The following is an 18,162-nucleotide window of genomic DNA, read 5'->3' on the forward strand; positions in this document are numbered from 1 at the left end:
TAGCACTTCTCTCCCAGCCAGTGCGTGGGGGGTGCCCACTGCAGCGTAGCCCTTGTTGTCTGTGAGTCCAAGGAAAACTGCTCTTCTGCAACAGTTTCTTGAGTCCCAAAGAGTTTGCGTCATCCTGCGCTCTGGGGTTTTATATTCCTTCAACGTGACATCCTTGAATTTTATTCTTCCAATCCAGTCTTCATCAGAGACAGACAGAACTTGAAGAACAAGGAGAACTTTCAGATCCAGACAAGCTACCTTTTAAGGACAATGAGGAATTTGGATCATCTTTTGAATGTAAGTTCAAATAGGAGTCCTGGTTTTTAGAAGTTAAGAATGTAGAAAGCTTAGTTCTGGTGAAACATAACCACGGTCATAAAAAGCGAAGCTGTTACAGATTAGGACATTTTGATTTTTGTGGTAAAACCACAGATATTAACATACTGCCTCATTTTTGAATCACAAAGATTTTCGGGGGGTGGGGGGTTGTTCGGAGTTCTGTTCGTTAAATGTTTCTGGATAGTTCACCATTTCAGAGTGGGAGCTAAGCCTCTAATTGAATCCTCAATTCAGTTTACCACTTTTGGGATTGCCTCAGATTTAAAATGATTTTTTTTGTTTGTTTCTCCTTTTATGGAACAAGAGCATGCTAAGTTAGATTTGTTTGAATTACACTGATTCCATTGACTGCCTCAGATTTAGAAAGCCCATTGTTTGATTAAAGAATAGAGGTAAAATACTACAAGCTTAAAGAGTCTAGAAATGGTATCCTGGCCATGGCCCCGCTTTGTATATAAGCTGTCATCGTGTTTCGTGAGCTTCATCGCTAAGTGTGAAAGGTAGAATATTTTGAACATTTAAATGGCTTAGTAAACTTTTCAAAATCCCTGTGACTCCCCCTTGTTAGGCTCGTTAAATCATGATTTTAAATACAGTTCAAACGATTAGCAGCAACCAGGTGAGTTCTGGGACTCAGCTGATTTTCCTGTTGGGTGACGGATTTGATCGTGTGAATGAACGTGATTCTCAAAGCTAAAGAACACTTGCAGACACTTGAACACGGGCAGACAGGCGGCTGTGATGCAGACTCTAGAGCTGGCCCGGCTGCTCTGGCCGAGACTTGATGCTCGGGAGCGAGCGGTTCCCCCGCCGCGCCGCACGCCCTTCCCTCGCTGTGGTTCCTGAGGACTCGCGTTCACACCTCTTGCAGATGCAGGGAGCACGCTGAGGCAGTTTGAGGTGGACGGCCTCCATCCTGCTGGCGACGTGCCTCACGTGGGTGCCGCCGCCGCCGCGGTGTCTGCCGGACCTCTCGCTTGCTGCCACCCTGGTAAGTTTTGCTTTGTTTGTACTCACAAAATAAATTAACGAGTTAGTGGTAGTTAATACTACTTCGTTTTCTAGTTATTTGCTTCTTCCATGCATTAAAGTCGGACAAGAAAAACCTTCCCGGGGCGCCTGGGGGGGTCTCAGTAGGTTGAGCGTCTGACTCTTGATTCCCACCCGGGTCACGATGTCATGCTTTGTGGGTTCCAGCTCTGCATCGGGGTCTGCTCTGAAAACTGGAGCCTGCTTGGCATTCTCTGGTCCCCCTGCATCGTCCCTCACCTCACACTCTCTCTCTCAAAATACATAAAGGTTTTTCTTTTTTTAAAGTTGATCTACTTCAATCTTCAGGGAAGCTGATGACATGGGAGGAGAACTGGGTGTCAGACTTGTCTGGCCTGGCCCACCTGGTCTTTCCTCTTCCCTTCTCCAGACCGCCTGCTTCCCTCCCCAGTGGAGACATTTGAGCTCTGCCCCAGGGCTCAGCCGACAGGCGTGTCCTTTTCTCCTTGAACCAGAGTGTTTTAGCCTCAGAGGTGAAAGGAAATGCCTCAGGTAAAACCACCCGTAGGTCCTTCCCAAACATCGGCAGAGCATCATCCCTAAAACCCATGGGATGCTTCTTGAAACCAGTCTGTTGGTTTCAGGCGCAGTTGAGAATATGAGGAATCACTGAAAGGAGCAAGAGGGTTGGTTTTTGCTGGTTCCAGAGCAAGTCATTTCTGGAAAGTGCTCACTCAGACTCAATCAAGAGCCTTTTGCATATTGGATGCTTTTCTGGAAGCTGCCCCTGCTTCATGCAGCTTCTAGCAGGACAGTCAGCAGGCCATGGCTGATGGCATCCGATAGGAAGCTGATGGGGACAGTGGTGCCCTAGAGCAGCTCTGATGGGCAGACACTGGAGTGAGTAGAGAATAGAAATAATGCAATAGAATAAGGGGACACGAACTGAGTTGACAGGCCTTCTGTTTCTGACAGGTACTGTACGTTACAATAAATGGCTTCTTAAATTACTATTAAACGGTGGGGTTACGTTTTGATCGTTGAGGAACTCTCAGATCTGTTGTTGTTTCACGTCGTCTTCTGGGCGCCAAGGGAGGTAAAGCCTAAAACTTACTATCTTTGTGCCAGTGGAAACCGTGCTTTTCTTGGCTCTTCCATCCGAAGAGGTTTCCCTCTGCCACTCTGGAGCCACCAAGTACACCTCGCAGCGAAGGAGCCCTTTCCTCATTGTCTCTTGAAATCTTCCCCCAAACGGCATCCTCGCCCTGAGGTCGCCGCTCCGTACGAGTGACGTGCCTCCAGCGAGGAGGCTGCGTTTCTGCCTGTGCAAGTGGCCAGCGGCCGCCTCTGGGGTTCGAATTTCATGACCAGGATCAAGTGGAGACTGTGCTGCCGCTCTCCTGTGGGAGACGCTAACTTTTGGTTGGTGACTAGAGCACAGCCACGAGGCTGGAAGTCCCGTCGTGAATCTGTGCTTGTCTGTGTTAGCCTTGCTGCGAAAGCTGAGGTTCTGGACCAGAGCTGGAGGAGAGAGGTCAGCGTAGTCCTCTGTGGAACTGAGATCAAGTTAAACACGTGAGGCGTGGGGACGTGTGTTGGCAGCCTAGAGAACAGGCGATTCAAACCCGGACCTTGGCCGGAAGGGACAGAAGTAGGGAGACGGGTGCTTATGGGTCTTGACAAGGCAGGGACAAGGTACTGTGTGAATATGGCGCTGAAGGGGCCACTTGTCACTGTAGGAATGAGGAGCTCACAGAAGATGTGGCATTCAGGTGAGGGCTGGCATCCTGGGTGGGGCTTGGGGGAAGGGAGCACATCTGCTTGAGGAGGACGTGCGAGCGGGTAGCAGGGCAGACGGCGCTGTACTCGGGCACCCGTGTGCGTGCCGGTGCCTAGACAGGAGGTTTCGGACGTGAACGTTCAGGTGATCCAGGAGGTCAGGCAGGAAGGGAAAAGGCAGTTTGGCACTCGACCGCCACGGGTTTGGATTCCACCGGAGCGGAGCGTGTGCACAGCACATCCGGAAGTGACTGGTGCTCACGCAGGTGAAGGTGGGCTGCCTGGAGGCCTGGAGAGACCTTGGTCACGGAGACCCTTGACCAAGTGATGTCGGCCACCCGGGTGAACGGTGATGAGGACCTGAACTGCAGCAGGAGGAGGAAGAGGAAAGTGTAAGCCCTGGTGACCGAGTGGACGTGGTGTGGCCAAGAGCATGACTCCAGGGACAAGGATGAGGAGTTCAGCTAGGAAGCCAGGGCTGCAGGATCTCCTGTGTCGATGGCAGGGAGCCCAGTAGAAACATGGGTGTGAGCAAACATGGAGAGAGGTCAGGACCGGAGAGGGAGGTGTGGGAAAGGTGGGGGATCAGCCCGGCGGAGGTGGGCGGCGGCAGTTACTTGGCTAGACCAGGGGGAGGGTGTGGTGGTGTCCCATGGGGGGTGCAGGAGAGACTGCAGCACCCCTGCACGGGAGCAAGGCGGGGAGTTACAAGAGGGCTGTGTCTGGGCGCCTGGGGGGCGGGGCTCAATCAGGTAAGTATCCGACTCTGGGTTTCCGCTCTGGTCATGATCTCCTGTGTGGGTTTGAGCCCACGTGGGGCTCTGTCCTAACCGCACAGAGTCTGCTTGGGATTCTGTCTCTCCCCTTCTCTCTGACCCTTCCCCACTTGTGCACACACACGTTTGCGTTCTGTCTCTCAAATAAGTATACTTAAAAAAAAAAAAGGGGGGGGGGGTGGGAGCTGTGTAAATGAATAGGGACTAACGGTTAAGTCTGAATCCTAGAGATGGGGGGAGGCTCCTAACCAGAGGCAGAAGTGGAAAGGTAGGGCTTGCCTGGGGAAGCGGTGAGGAGGTGGGCAAAGACGGGGAGAAGATGTGATGGGGGGGCGTGGGAGGCAGCTAAAGTCATCGTGGTCAGGGTGGCTTATCTGCATCTCAGCCAAGTAAAGGCGGGGTGCGGTGCTCAGAGTGGGTTTGGGGGCTCACAGATGGAACAGGCCAAGAGCCCTCTGAGAACCCGGCAGATTCTTCCTGAGTCTTGGGAAGGGCCCCTGCGAAGCAGTCCTGCTTACATCTGAAAAATCTGATGCTGGAAACGACTTGCTCTTTATTTTCTGTCCCATTAGGTGTAGATCAGAAACCAGTGGGAGAACAGAAGGAAGAAGAAAAAATATGGGAACAGCACATGACAGAACAAAAGCAAAGAGAAGAAATAAGGAAGAGTGAACTGCAAGAAGCTTTAGAAAGGGAACGAAGAGAACTAGAGAAGCTGGATCAAGAGCGGGTAACGATCAGTGCAACCCAATTCTCTCTACCGGCGTTGGCACGGTGCCCTTCCTGAGTCCCTTGCTCTCAGGGAGGGAGGTCCTTGCTGTGTCCCAAAGTCCTAGGAGTGGCGGGCAACTTTGTCTGGTTTTGGTTTTCTACCATACAACATTCTTGCAGTATTACGGACTGTGTTCTCTATGCAGTACTTGACGTCTCTGTAACTTATAACTGGACGTTTGTACCTCTCAACCCCCTTTATTTCACCCATCCGCCACCCACCTATCCTGCTGGCAAGCACCAGTCTTCTATATTTGAGCCTGGGTGTTTTTGGTTTGTTTTTTAGATGGCACATAGAAGTGAAATCATGGGGTATCTTTCTCTGACTTCACTTAGCATCCTACCCTCTAGGTCCATCTTTTGTCGCAAATGCCAAGATCTCCTCCTTTCTATGACTAATACTCCGTTGTCTGTATATACTACATTTCTTTTATCCATTCGTCTTTGGACAGACGGTCAGTTGCTTCCATATCTTGGCCATGGTAAATCAAGTTGCTGTAAACAGAGAGGTGCATGTATCTTATCAAATGAACGTTTTGGGGCTTTTTTGTATAAAGACCCGGTTACGGATTCACTGGATCCTGTGGTAATGGTATTCTCAATCTTTTGAGGAACCTTCATTCTGTTCCTCAGAGTGGCTGCACCAGTGATGACTCCTCCACATCCTCGCCAGCGTGGGTTGGTTGTTTCTTGCCTTTTCAATTTGGGCCATTCTGATGGGTGTGACGTCCTATCTGGTTGCTTTGATTTGCATTTTCCTGATGATTGATGTTGAGCATATTTTCATATCTCTGCTGGTCATCTGAATGTATTTGGAAAAATGTTTATTCAGGTCTTCTGCCCATTTTTGATTGGATTGTTTGGGGTTTTGTTTTTTTCCTGTTTTGGTATTGTGTAAGTTCTCCATATATTTTGGATAACCTTTCATTGGATATATCACTTACAAAAATGTTCTCTCATTCGGTAGGTTGTTGTTTCATTTTGTTGATGGTTTCCTTTGCTGTGCTGAAACTTGTATCTTGATGTAGTCCCAATGGTTTATTGTTGCTTTTGTTTCCCTTGCCTCAGGAGATCTATCTAGAAAAATGTCAAAGGCCAATGTCTGATGACTACCTATGCTTTCTTCTAGGAGTTTTATGGTTCCAGTTCTCACCTTGATGTCTTGAATCTTTTTGAGCTTGTTTTTAAGAATGTGGTCCAGGCGCACCTGGGTGGCTCAGTCGGTTGAGCATCCGACTTCGACTCAGGTCATGATCTCATGCTCAGGGTTCAAGCCCCGCACCGAGCTCTGTGCTGACAGCTCAGAGCCTGGAGCCTGTTACAGATTCTGTGCGTGTGTGTGTGTGTGTGTGTGTGTGTGTGTCTCTCTCTGCCCCTCCCCCACTCGTACTCTGTCTCTGCCTGCCCCCCCCCTCAAAATAAACATAATAATGTGGTCCAATTTCCCCAGCACCATTTATTGAAGAGACTGTCTTTTCCCTACTGTATATTCTTGCCTCTTCTGTTGTAGATTAATTGACCATATTAGTGTGCGTTTATTTTGGGGCTTTCTATTCTGTTCCATTAATCGGTGTGTCTGTTTGTGCCAGTGCCATACCGTTTGGATTACTACAGCTTCATAGTCTATCTTGAAATGTGGGATTGTGATACCTCCGGCTTTGCTGTTTAAGATTGTTTTTGGCTATTGGGTCTTTTACGGTTCCATACAAATCTTAGTATTAGTAGGTTTAGTATTACTAAAAGCCTGCTTTAGGCGTCCCAATCTTCTCCTTTCCTTTAAAAGACTGAGAGAGGTTGTGTATAACATAGACCTTAGGAGTTTCACAACAAAGAGGAGCTTTTATGAGCTCATTGGCATGCATTCTCCTCTGGTCCTGGAAATAAGCCATAAATAAAGTTTATTTGTGAGAGAGGGTGGGAGGGAGAGAGGACACGCCCATGAGCGGGGGAGGAGGGGCAGAGAGCCAGAAGCCCAAGCAGGCTCTGCACTGCCGGCACAGAGCCCACCTCGGGACTTGAACTCCCATGAGATCATGACCTGAGCCAAAACCAAGAGTCAGACGCTTTAACCCACCGAGCCACCCAGGCGCCCCTAGATCTTGCCTTTTTTAAATGGGGTTTAAAGAAAGCTTCCGAGGTCAGCTAGGTGGGATGAGAGTAACCCAGGGGAAGTGACTGTTGGTCACCGGTGCCTTCCTGGGGCTCCCTCGTCCTCCTCCTTCCTCTGGGTTTGTTCTGGCCTTCTTGGTCCTGATTGTGGTTCCAGGCGTGTGGATTACTCTTGTCACTTTACACGCTTGCTGAGTCTTCTTGAAATCTTCCATATGGATGTTCTTGGACTCCTGGTTAATTTGGCCTAAAGCACAGGACACGTGAGGCGAATTAATCCCCTCCTTCATTGAGATGGCTTGTTTGGTTTCTCTTGCATGGCAATGACTTCAATTAAGGAAATTGTTCTTTGGCATGCAGGTTGTACTTAAAGGATCAGGATTACATTACTATGCATTTTTAAACGTTTAAAAGTTGTTGTGATGTATTTGTGTTTCCTATGCTGGTGCCTATGTATTCCACAGAGGATGATTGAAGAATCATTGAAGATTGAAATGGAAAAAGAAATGGAAATGACTGTTGAAGAAACGAAAGACCAGCCTGTCTGTGGTGAAAATCCTTTAGAGAAGTACATGAGAATTCTTCAGCAACATCAAGACCAGGAGTCTGCAGATAAGGTGCTGATGCTTTGGACCGGCTGTCTGTGGAAGGGGTGCCAGGGGATGCTTTGGTTTGTTTGAAGACCTTAGGACGAGAATCTGCCTTCTCCGTCGGAGACCAAAAGTAGAGGCGTAGAAGATGCAAAGTTCAAATAGAGCCTTGAATCTCTTGGCCAAATTTCATCACTTTTGTTTGGGTAAAGATGGAAGAGATCTCGATGTGTCAAATTTGATAAAAGTTGACCTGTGTCTCATTATTTTAAGAACAAGAAAGAAAAAATGAAAGGTGTATTCATGAATAAAAAATGCATTAGTGCTCTCTGAGACCTAAATACTTAAGTCTCAGACACTGGGTGTTGAGAATGGGTAGCAGGTGGTTTATTTTGATACACCTACTAAATTTGATGTTTAGAAGTCACCTCTTTCAGTTTCTTAAATGACCTTTATCTCAGAGTTGTTAGAGAAATCAAAGTATTGAATAAAATTCCTACATGTGTAATTTCAAAATTCTTTTTCCCTCTTGGTATCAGAGTTCAAAGGTGGTCAGAGAAGGCTCCCAAGTGGAAACACTGCCATCTAACAACAAAGACGAAAGGTATGGTTCCCCCAACGTGACGTTGCCTGCACAAACCATCACGTGGGGGCTTGTGTCAGCCAAAGGAAGTGTCCAGATGTTTGAGTCTGTCTGTGAGAAATGAGTGAAACAATCAAAATTTAGGGACTTCAAAAAAAAAAACAAAAAAAAAAACCAAAACATACAGCATCTTTTAATTTGTGAAATTGGTTCTGAAATAAATAGTAAGCAAGGGCACAAAGCCCACAGGGAAAGAATGAGAACATGATAAAGATCCCTGAATAAATTTAACAAAAATTTAATAACAATATTTTATTTTTCCTTTAGTTTCACAGGCTTTTCTCCCGAAGGGCCAGATGACTTCTGGTAACCATGTTTGCTGCTGACTGCCTTACCCATGTAATGTGACTTGAGGCCTGTTGATTTTCTGTAACGACACAAAATCCTCAATAAAAATCTTACGTGAAATCCCATGTGATTGTGTTTTTCATAATTTTATTTGGGTTATAAACGAAAAATCATCTAGTCTGGCAACACCTCTTCAGGCTTTGTATGACGCTAGAAGGAGCTGGGGGTGGTAGGTTTGTTTTCACCTCCCCATTTTTGTCTTGCGTGATCTGTATTCGAAAACTTACTGGCCAAGTTCCGGACCTACATTTTGGAAGTCTCCTCTGTTGCTTTCCTCTCCAGAGTTGGGCTACCTACCCCCTGCCAAACAGGAGGCCATCTTCCCCACGCTCTCCTTCTGATCTGGCACTGGAAATAGACACAGGTCCTTCCATCCCAGGCTCTAGAAAGAGTACGGTATCCCCTCCGGTCTTGCCTTTTGACATCTTTTTCTTAGGAACAAACACAACTCCTTAGATGGTGATCGAGAAGGTGACGTTTGCCAAGCACTTTGTGTACCAGATACAATTTAAAACCTTGATAATGTATAACCTCAATTCTTGTTATCACCATATGAAATGTGTACTAGGACTATCCATATTTTACAGATGACAAAACACGAGGCACAGAGGTTAGTGACTTGGCCAGGGTCTCCTAGCCATCAAATTGCAGAGCCGGGACGTGTGCCCCGGTGAGAGACCGGTGCAGCCTCCACGCTGGGCTGTTGGGGAACTGCTCCTGTGGAAGACCTCCCACGGCTTACAGCATCTTGTCCGGTAGCTAGCCCTTTCCAGGGTGACCTTGAGGGACCACACAGGGAACAAAGGAGATAACTGCCCACTGATGCAGCACCCCAAAACTTCCCCAAGGGGAGGAAGAGGCTCGTGTGCTGCCGTTCCCCTTTCTTCATGCACACCGGCACCACAGTCTAGCGTCTGGTGTGTGCAACCGCCTCGGAAGGAGTTCTCGAATGACACTGCCAGTATAGTCACCAAAAAGCATACCTAGGACGGCTCTGAGGGTGACCAAGCACCCGGTTTGCCTGGACCAGAGAGGTTCCCTGGGACATGAGGCTTAACGTGCTAACCGATGGTCACCCAGCTCCTGACGTGGGGTGGGTTTGTCCGGTCTGCCTTTCCAGTGAGGTCCCAGAGACCCACTTCCCTTTACAAATACAGACTGGGCTGAACTGGTTTTGCCAGGGATTCTTACTAGGTCACCGAGTTCCAGGACACCCCCTTAATTTCTGTTTCTGAGGCTTCATTTTTAGTGTATAGAAGCCCAACTGATTTCTGTATATTGGTTTTCTATCCTGCAGCTTTACTGAATTCACGTCTTGGTTTTAACGTGGTTTTCTAGTGGAATCTTCAGGGTTTTTTATATATAATGTTATGTCGCCTGTAGATAGAGACCATTTTACTACCATTTTTTGATTTGGATGGCTTCTCTTCCTTGCCTAATTGCTCAGGCTTGGGCTTCAAGTATTGTGTTGAATGAAAGTGGCAAAGTTGGGGCATCCTTGTGTTGTTACTGATCTTCAAGGAAAAACTTACAGCTTTCCACTGTTGAGTAGATTAGCTGTGGGCTTGTTACATATGGCCTTTATCGTGTCGAGGCATGTTCCCTCTATACTCCGTTGAGAGTTTTTATCAGGATATTGAATTTGTGAAATGTTTTTTCTGCATCTAATGGAATGATTGAATGATTATTATCCTTCATTTTGTTAATGTGTTATATGACATTGACTTGCAGATGTTGAGCCATCCTTGAATCCTTAGAATAAATCCCACTTGATCATGGTGTGTAATCCTTCTAATGTACTGTTGAATTCAGTGTGCTAATATTTTGTTGAGGATTTTTGCATCTATGATCATCAGGGATGTTGACCTGTAATTTCATTTTCTTATAATGTCCTTAACTAATTTTGATATCAGGTTAATACTGGACTTGTAAAATGAGTTTGGAAGCGTTCCCTTCTGTTTTTTTAGTAGAACTCATCATCTGGTCCTGGACTTTCTGTTGCTGTTGGAAGAGTTTTGATTTCTGATTTGCTCTCCTTACTAGTAATTGGTGTCTTCAGATTTTCTATTCATGGTTCAGTTTTGTTAGGTTGTGGGTTTGTAGGAAGTTATCCATTTCTGCTAGGTTTTCCGGTTTGTTTGGGTATTATTGTTCATAATGGTCTTTTAGGAGCCTGTGTATTTGTGTGGTATCAGTAATAATGTCTCTTCTTTCATTTATAATTTCAAGTCCTCTCTCTTCCCCCCCCCCCCCCTTGGTTAATCTAGCTAAAGGTTTTGTTTACCTTTACAAAATACCTAGCTATTAGTTTCATTGATCTTTTTTATGGTCTCTCTAGTCTCTATTTCATTTATTTCTGCTCTGGTCTTTGTATTTCCTTCCTTAAGCTACTTTTGGGCTTAGTTCTTTCTGTAGTTCCTTGAGATGTAATAATGGGTTTTGTATTTAAGCTCTTTCTTGTTTCTTAATGTAGGCATTTACTGCTATAAACTTCCCTCTTGGGACAGTATTTGCTGCATCCCAGAAGTTTTGATACATTATGTTTCCCTTTTCATTTATCTGAAGATTGTTTTTGATTTTTCTTCTTTGACCCATTTGTTGTTGAAAAACATGTTGATTAATCTCCCTGTATTTGTGTGTTTTCCAGCTTTATTCTTTTTGAAAAAAATTTAACGTTTATTTCAGTTTTAAAGACAAGGGGGGAGGGTCAGAGAGAGAGGGAGACAGAGAATCTGAAGCAGGCTCCAGGCTCTGAGCCATCAGCACAGAGCCCGACGCGGGGCTGGAACCCACAAACCGTGAGGTCATGACCTGAGCTGCAGTTGGACGCTCAACTGCCTGAGGTGCCCAGGTACCCTCCAGCTTTGTTTTTGTAATTGATTTTTAATTTTATGCCATTGTAACTGAAAAAGATGCTTGATATGATTTCAGTCTCCTTAAACTTTTTGACTTGTTTTGTGGCCTAACATATGATGTATCCCGGAGAATGTTGTGTGTGTGCTTGAGAAGAATGTGTTTTCTCCTGTTGGTTGTGTGAAAATCCATAAAGGGAAACCTTACTTAGAATGGAGTTGGAAGGCCCTGTAGGGCGGAGCTCTCACACACATGAACTTTCCATCACTGCCTACTTCATTCCTGTGCCAGAAATAGTTCACTTTATTGCTCCAATAGGAGGAAGGAAGATTGTCTAAACAGCAGCAGCCTAGCCAATAAGAAACTGCCACAAATCAGCCGGTAAGTAACCATCACCACCCTAAACTCTTGCTTTTCTCCAATAGACTTTGAGCCCCTCCCAACTTCCTCCTTGTTCTCTCTAAAGTGATGTTCCTCTCCCTTGTTCTGCAGACTCTGCCTGTGGTTAGCCATAGCTTGCAAGTTCTGAATTGCATTCCCTCTGCTACTCTTGCATAAACTCGTTTCGCTGGTAGAACAACTTGCTCTTTTAAGGTTGACATTACCTGGTGATCAGAAGTGGGATGTGAAGGAGATGAAGCCCTGAGGAACTAACGACCCTCCGAACTGTGTGCGATGCTCACATGAGCCGTTCGTGCCCTCTGATTACCAGTCGTCTTTTTCCTAGCGGTTGGATAGATCTCCTCTCAGACTCCTGCTCCCTCTCTTTGGTTCAGCTCCAACTTTAGCTGGGATCTGTTTTTGTTTTTAGGAAGGCATCACCCTTCCTGGGGAGTACTCCTCGGTTTTTGTTTGTCCTGTTTCTGTTTGCTGCACCTTCTTGGTGAGTCACCTGTCATGATCAAAAGGGGGGGAAACGCATGATTCCGGGTGTTTCAGAACAGCTGTTGGAAAACGGTCTCTCATAGTTAAGACACTTTAGGGAATCCAAAAGCAAGATAGGTTCGACCTAGTCCTTGGACCAGGCTCTTGTGCCTTTCTGGAAAAATAGGCGAGTTTTTGGATACTCTGGAGTTGTAATGACCATTCTGGGGAAACTTTGACTTAGATAAATCCACCTTAAGGGGCACCTCAAAAGAGGATCCCAACCCTCTCAGAGACAATGGAGTACATCGTTTGGTATGCAGAAGCTTCTAAAAGCCAAGATGATTTCAAAAACATTCCTAAAAAGGATCCTTTACAGCACGCAAATAAAAATTTTTTCGTGAAAAAACAAAACAAACTAGCCATCTGAGCAGGTAACCTTAACTGAATCCATCTTCTACAAATACAGTTTGAATCCAGCTCCTGTTTTTTGAGTTTTCAGGGGCACCTGGGTGGCTCAGTTGGGTAAGCATCCAACTTGGGCTCTGGTCATGATCTCAGGGTTCATGGGTTCACCTCGGGCTCTATGCTGACAGTTCAGAGCCTGGAGCCTGCTTCCCAGTTCTGTGTCTCCCTCTCTCTCTTTGCCCCTTCCCCTCTCATGCTTGCTCTCTTTGAAAAACAAATAAGCATTTAAAAGAAAACTAAAACTTTGGAGTTTTGTATTTGAAACGTGGCTAAGGTTTTTTGTGAGGGTTTTTGTTTTTTCTGTTTTTTAAACGAAAGCTCTTACGATCTCTGTTTACGTATGTGGATGTCTTTATTCTTCTACCTACAGATAGTATTGCCAAAATCAATTTGTAAAGAACTCTATTTAAATCGGCTTAAAGAAAAAAAACATATGTAAATTAAGTAAACCCAAATGTTTTCTGGGTTCGCATGATCCGGGATAATCAATAAGTAAAAGGTAATTGAAGTTTGTTGGTTTAATTAAGACTAACATGCCTTAGAATTCTCAACATTGAGGGGCATGTAGGTGGCTCAGTCGGTTAAGCATCTGACTTCAGCTCAGGTCATGATCTCGCGGTTTGTGGGTTCGAGCCCCACGTCGGGCTCTGTGCTGACAGCCTGGAGCCTGCTTCGGATTCTGAGTCTCCTTCTCTTTCTCTGCCCCTCTCCCACTCATGCCCTGTCTCTGAAAAATAAGCATCAAAAACTTTTTTAAAAACAGAATTCTCAACACTGACTATAATACAAACATGTTGTCTCTCTTACAAAGTCTGTCAGTAAGAAAATTCACCTGAGGTGATGGGTGCTGGTGTCCAATGTCTCATGAAGTTTTTTGTGCGTAATTTGAACATAATTGGCGGGGACAGTATTTGGCGAAGGCCTCCTCAGAACAAGGAAGGCAACGTGGCCCAATTAACTCCCATACACGAATGCCTGGCTATGACACGACTCTCTAACGTGCACTGTGTCCAGTTGGACTACATGTCACCGTATATGGGAGACAAAGAAGTAGAAATTGCATAAAAGGTTACACCCCGGCGTGCTCGGGGCTCAGCCTTTTTGGGCTCTTTGCCTGCTGAGCCCGTGCCTGCGGGAATAAAGCTGCTTGCTGGGAAGAAGAGCCTCTGTGTTTGGTCTCACTGCGCGAGAATCCTGCTACGTGTCTTGGGGGCTCGCTTCCAGGATTCAAAGTCGATGCTTTCCCCCTCCTCTGTCACCCCGGAGTGTGAACCTCGGAGCGCTGGGAGACGACACCTCGCCTAGCGCCAGTGGACCGCTTGATCCATAGGCGACCGGCCCCTCCCGGTGCGGAAGCACAATAGAACCCGTGAGGCCCAGGAACCGGCTCAGTGAGTGCTGCCCAACAGACTGGTAAGATCCAGGTTCGTTTTTGCAGACCTGCCCCTAAGAGGCAGAAGGAGAGCCTGATCCCCCCCCCTCCCAGAGTTGCCCGAGTAGGTCCATAAGGAATAAGGAACCGAAACCTCAATTCGAAGGCGCTGGGTGGCGGGGTGGAGTCGCCGTGTGACTGTGTGCGAGTGAGACGGACAGCCGAAAGGTTCCGACCCGACCGAAGGCCAGAGCGAGTATTGAGTCCCGGTCCAGGGTTCCGTGGCGACCTCGTACGGTTTAAGGTGGCGTTAGACTTCCTCAGGAGTGTGATCCGGGTCAGGGCTTGATACTGAATCCGCCAACGCTAAGAGGCTCCTGAAATCTCTCCTGGAGGATGGCGAGTCCTGGCCTCCAGAGGGAGGTGTTCAGTACAGTACTTAGAGTTAGATCTGTGTCGTAGGAGACAGGGTAGATGGTCAGAAGTTCCCTAAGTGCAGGTGTTCTTTGCCTGAAAGGGGCTAAGAAAGGCAAGTATTTGCAGACTCACCCCCTGAGGCCTCTCCTCAGGAAAAGCCACCTATTAGACCCTTATGCCCTCCTTATCCAGGAATACCAGGGATAAAAAAAAAAAAAAAAAAAAAAAAAAAAAAACTTCTCCCCCTGAAATCAAGGCCCGTTCAATGTATCTACTGACTGAAATGCCTCATGATGGATTTGGCCCCATAAAGTTTCCATTTCAGCAAATAAAAAGGACCAGGGCAAATTTTCAGACAACCCTGATCAATATATACAAGTATTCTAAAACCTAACCCATGTTGCTGAAAAAAGAAAACAAAACCCCCAAAAACTCAGGATACCTAGATCTGTTAAGAAACATGCTTTATGCTTAACAATTCAAAAGTTGACCATCTCAAGATTTCTGATGTAACAGATAATTCATAATTGGTTACTACTTAGTTTTCCCTGGAGACGAAGGTTTCTAAGAGTTAAAATTCTGCTAAATATAATTAAGACTGATAAAAATAAGGAAAGTAACTATGTAGAAAAATGGGAGATGTGTAAGAAAGATATAAGGAATGGGAATACATTTTTGTTGAAAGTAAAAGAAAGTAATTTTGTCCTAGATGAGTCTGGTTGTTGGGAGAAAAAGGGCTTTGGTCAAAATCTGAAAGCAAAGGCAAGTTGTAGAAGGTTTGTGAAGGGAAATCTTTGGAAAGAAATTTTACATGTGGTCAGGACGGACTAAGGTTAAAACGAATGGATTTTAAAAGTACACTGGTATGAAATTAAAATTCTGCGTTACTTTGTTAAAAAGGCAAAGGTTTCTTGAAATGTTGGTATGTTTTTGAAAAAAAATAAAGTTTGTTTCCCCCCTTTTGTCTGCCCAAAAAGATGGAAAAAAATTATTTTAACCAAAAGGGCAGGACAGCACACCCTTTTGAGTTAACTGAGGCCTTGGTTGAAATTGCCCCTCCTTTAATCCAAAGGCTGGGGAGACGGTGATGATGTCCTCACTGCCAGCCTCCAAATGTTCCACATTTGTGTTCTTTCTGTTTAGCACGGGAATGGATGCCTGTGCTGTGTGAGGGATAGGTGACTACCATATATAAAAGGCTTTTCCTGGGTTACATAGGAGCCATTTTGCCACTCTTAGCCCAGTGTATGCCAATTTGTGGCCACCTAGATACTCTAAAACGGATATCCACATGGCTGGAACATATTTATGTGGGCACTGTTGAAAAAGGCAAGGGAATAGACCTCGACTTTGGTCCTTTTGGCCCCCTTGACGGCCAATTTTATCCTTAAAAAAAAAAAATGGTTTTTCACCAGCCTTCTAAAATATATTTGTAAAGAGGATTACTGTTGGGCCAAAACAAAATTAGCGCGTCCTTCTACAACCAGGGAAGTCTTCCCTGGTCACAATCGATACCCCCTGAGGTCCTGTAGGCGGAAGACAGAGGGATAGGAGAAATCAGGGAAGACCAGATCAGCTCTTGGAGGTAGGGTCAAGCCTGGCTAGGAGCAACTGCTCCCAGCACCTCTCTAGACTGACAAAATTCAGGGCCAGGAGATGAGGCTTCTCCTGGCCAACTCTTGGGGTCAGGAGATGAGGTTTCTCCTGGCCAGCTCTGGAAAATGAAGATAAGGGACGGTCTCCTCCTCCTTTTTCCTATAGATGGGCAATTGCCCAGCCAAGGCCAATACTCCTTTGGGACGCATTCTGAAAAATTGGGATGATTTTTGACCCATAAACTCTGGGGGAAAAAAAACAAAACAAAACAAGACAACTCATTAATTATCATGGGGCTGGGGGTCCTATTAGGGAACTTCCAGTTTCCTACTGGGGCCCAGATTCCATCCCAAGATCCTAATTGGAACTATGACCATCCCATTAAGAAATGGTATTGCCACCACTTCCCAGCATGTGCTTTAGAGAAATTAAGGAGGTCTAAGGTTAAGCCCTTTATGCTAAATTAGCCACTATTTTTTTTTTTCTTTACAAACACGGAATGAGAGCCCAAATGGCTTCCTGGTGAGGTTGAGGGAGACGCTCATTAAATATATGGCTATCTCCCCTGACACCCGTGAGACTAAGACGATTTTTTTTTTTTAATTTTTTTAATGTTTATTTATTTTTGAGACAGAGAGAGACAGAGCATGAACGGGGGAGGGTCAGAGAGAGAGGGAGAGACACAGAATCTGAAACAGGCTCCAGGCTCCGAGCAGTCAGCACAGAGCCCGACGTGGGGCATGAACCCACGGATTGCGAGATCATGACCTGAGCCGAAGTCGGACGCTCAACCGACTGAGCCACCCAGGCGCCCCGAGACTGAGATGATTTTAAAGGACAAGTTTGTCACTCAGTTGGCCCCGATACTCAGAAGACACTGCAAAAATTGGCTGTTGTCCTGGAAGGAACCCTAAAAGAGCTGTTACAAGCTACCATTCAGATATATTACAACCGAGATCAAGAGGGAAAAACAGGAAATGAGACTTAAAAAAATCTGAGGCCTTAGTCGTGGCCTTAAGCACTATGTCAGATCAGACTTCCCAAGCTCCTGGCCGCAAATGCCACTTATATGGCCAGTCAGGGCACCGGAAACTAGACTGCCCTCCGAAGGGACGACAGGACTCAGAGCCCTGCAAGCCATGCCCCTTGTGTAGAGACCATCACTGGAGGTGTGAATGCCCTCATGGACCTCTATATGCGAGGCTCAGATAGCCAGTGTTCCTGGAAGGGACTGATGGGCCCTGGGGGTCTTCGGGGTGGCTCCCAGAACCAAGTGTCTATTGGAAGCCCGGAGCCTCTGGTAACTCTGGAAAATTCAGGTCACTAAAAAGCCAGTTCATTTCCTTCTTGGTGCCGGGAGCCACCTTTTCTGTCCTCCTCCTTTCCAACCCCTCACCCACCCTCTGGAGGGACCCACTCACTGTCGTTTCGTCCGCCCCTCCCGCAGGAAAGGTAGCCGAAGCGGGTCCCTGGATTGACCACAGCAGAGTGGAGCCGGCATCTCGAAACTGGGAGTGCGTTCCTGATCCGTCCACACCGTGCAAGCTGACCCCACGGAAACAGCAGTCAGCCACTCCAGAGGCTCCGGGAGACTGCAGCCCTGCCCTGGTCACTCTGGAAGCCGGCTGATCCACGCACGGCAGAAGCTCGAGAAATCGGCGGTCCGGTAGAACGAATCGACTGTCCTTATTTTCTGTATGTTTCCTTACTGTGATGCACTATCACCCCTTGTTCCTCACTGGTATTGTGATTCTGGCTCTACTCTTTGCCATAGGATGGGCTGAGTACCCCCTGGCCGGCTGGAAATGTGGTGAGACATTTCTGTGAGCGCTCCCCTTCCTTTTGTGGACAGGATACTTCGTTGGTACCAACACGGGGAAACCACAGCTGTAGGAGACCAGAAAATGCGATTCCCACAGCCGTTAGAGTAAAACAAAATGCCCCAAGTCCTACTATCAGGGCTTGGCTTCTAAAAAGTTCAGTTCCTGGAAAAAAAAAAAAACCTGTCTTGCCTAATGGGAAAAAAGTTCATTGTGGTCTCTGTTAAAAATGTAACATGCCTAGACCAAAGATTTTACAACTCAACTGCCTGGAAAACCCAATGGTGGGGGACCCCAGATCACCTTGAGCCACATCCCTGCCCCTTGTTTAACTTCTCTCATCTCCAAGAGGCCTAGACAATGTCAACGCAGCCGTCAGATGGCGGGTCGCAGGTGGACTAGACTGGATATGTGGAAGGACAGCCTGTGTAGTACT

The 18,162-nt window shown here is 46.4% G+C and overlaps 1 protein-coding gene across 9 annotated transcripts in view; it reads left to right on the forward strand.

Moving 5' to 3' along the window:
* Positions 1 to 8,401, forward strand: part of OFD1 (OFD1 centriole and centriolar satellite protein) — an 81,148-nt gene extending 72,747 nt beyond the window's left edge. For 5 of the 9 annotated variants that reach the window (XM_058714030.1, XM_058714028.1, XM_058714025.1 and 2 more), the window contains 5 exons: positions 188 to 288; positions 1,202 to 1,321; positions 4,448 to 4,605; positions 7,220 to 7,372; positions 7,885 to 8,252. In XM_058714030.1, coding sequence (XP_058570013.1) covers positions 188 to 288; positions 1,202 to 1,321; positions 4,448 to 4,605; positions 7,220 to 7,372; positions 7,885 to 8,052 — 700 coding nt within the window. In that variant the 3' untranslated portion in view covers positions 8,053 to 8,252. The other 4 variants (XM_058714026.1, XR_009257229.1, XM_058714027.1 and 1 more) reach the window with 4 other exon arrangements.
* Positions 8,402 to 18,162: the final 9,761 nt, after the last annotated feature.

The sequence above is a fragment of the Neofelis nebulosa genome, chromosome X (genome assembly GCF_028018385.1).
Source record: "Neofelis nebulosa isolate mNeoNeb1 chromosome X, mNeoNeb1.pri, whole genome shotgun sequence".
Lineage (NCBI taxonomy): Eukaryota > Metazoa > Chordata > Mammalia > Carnivora > Felidae > Neofelis > Neofelis nebulosa.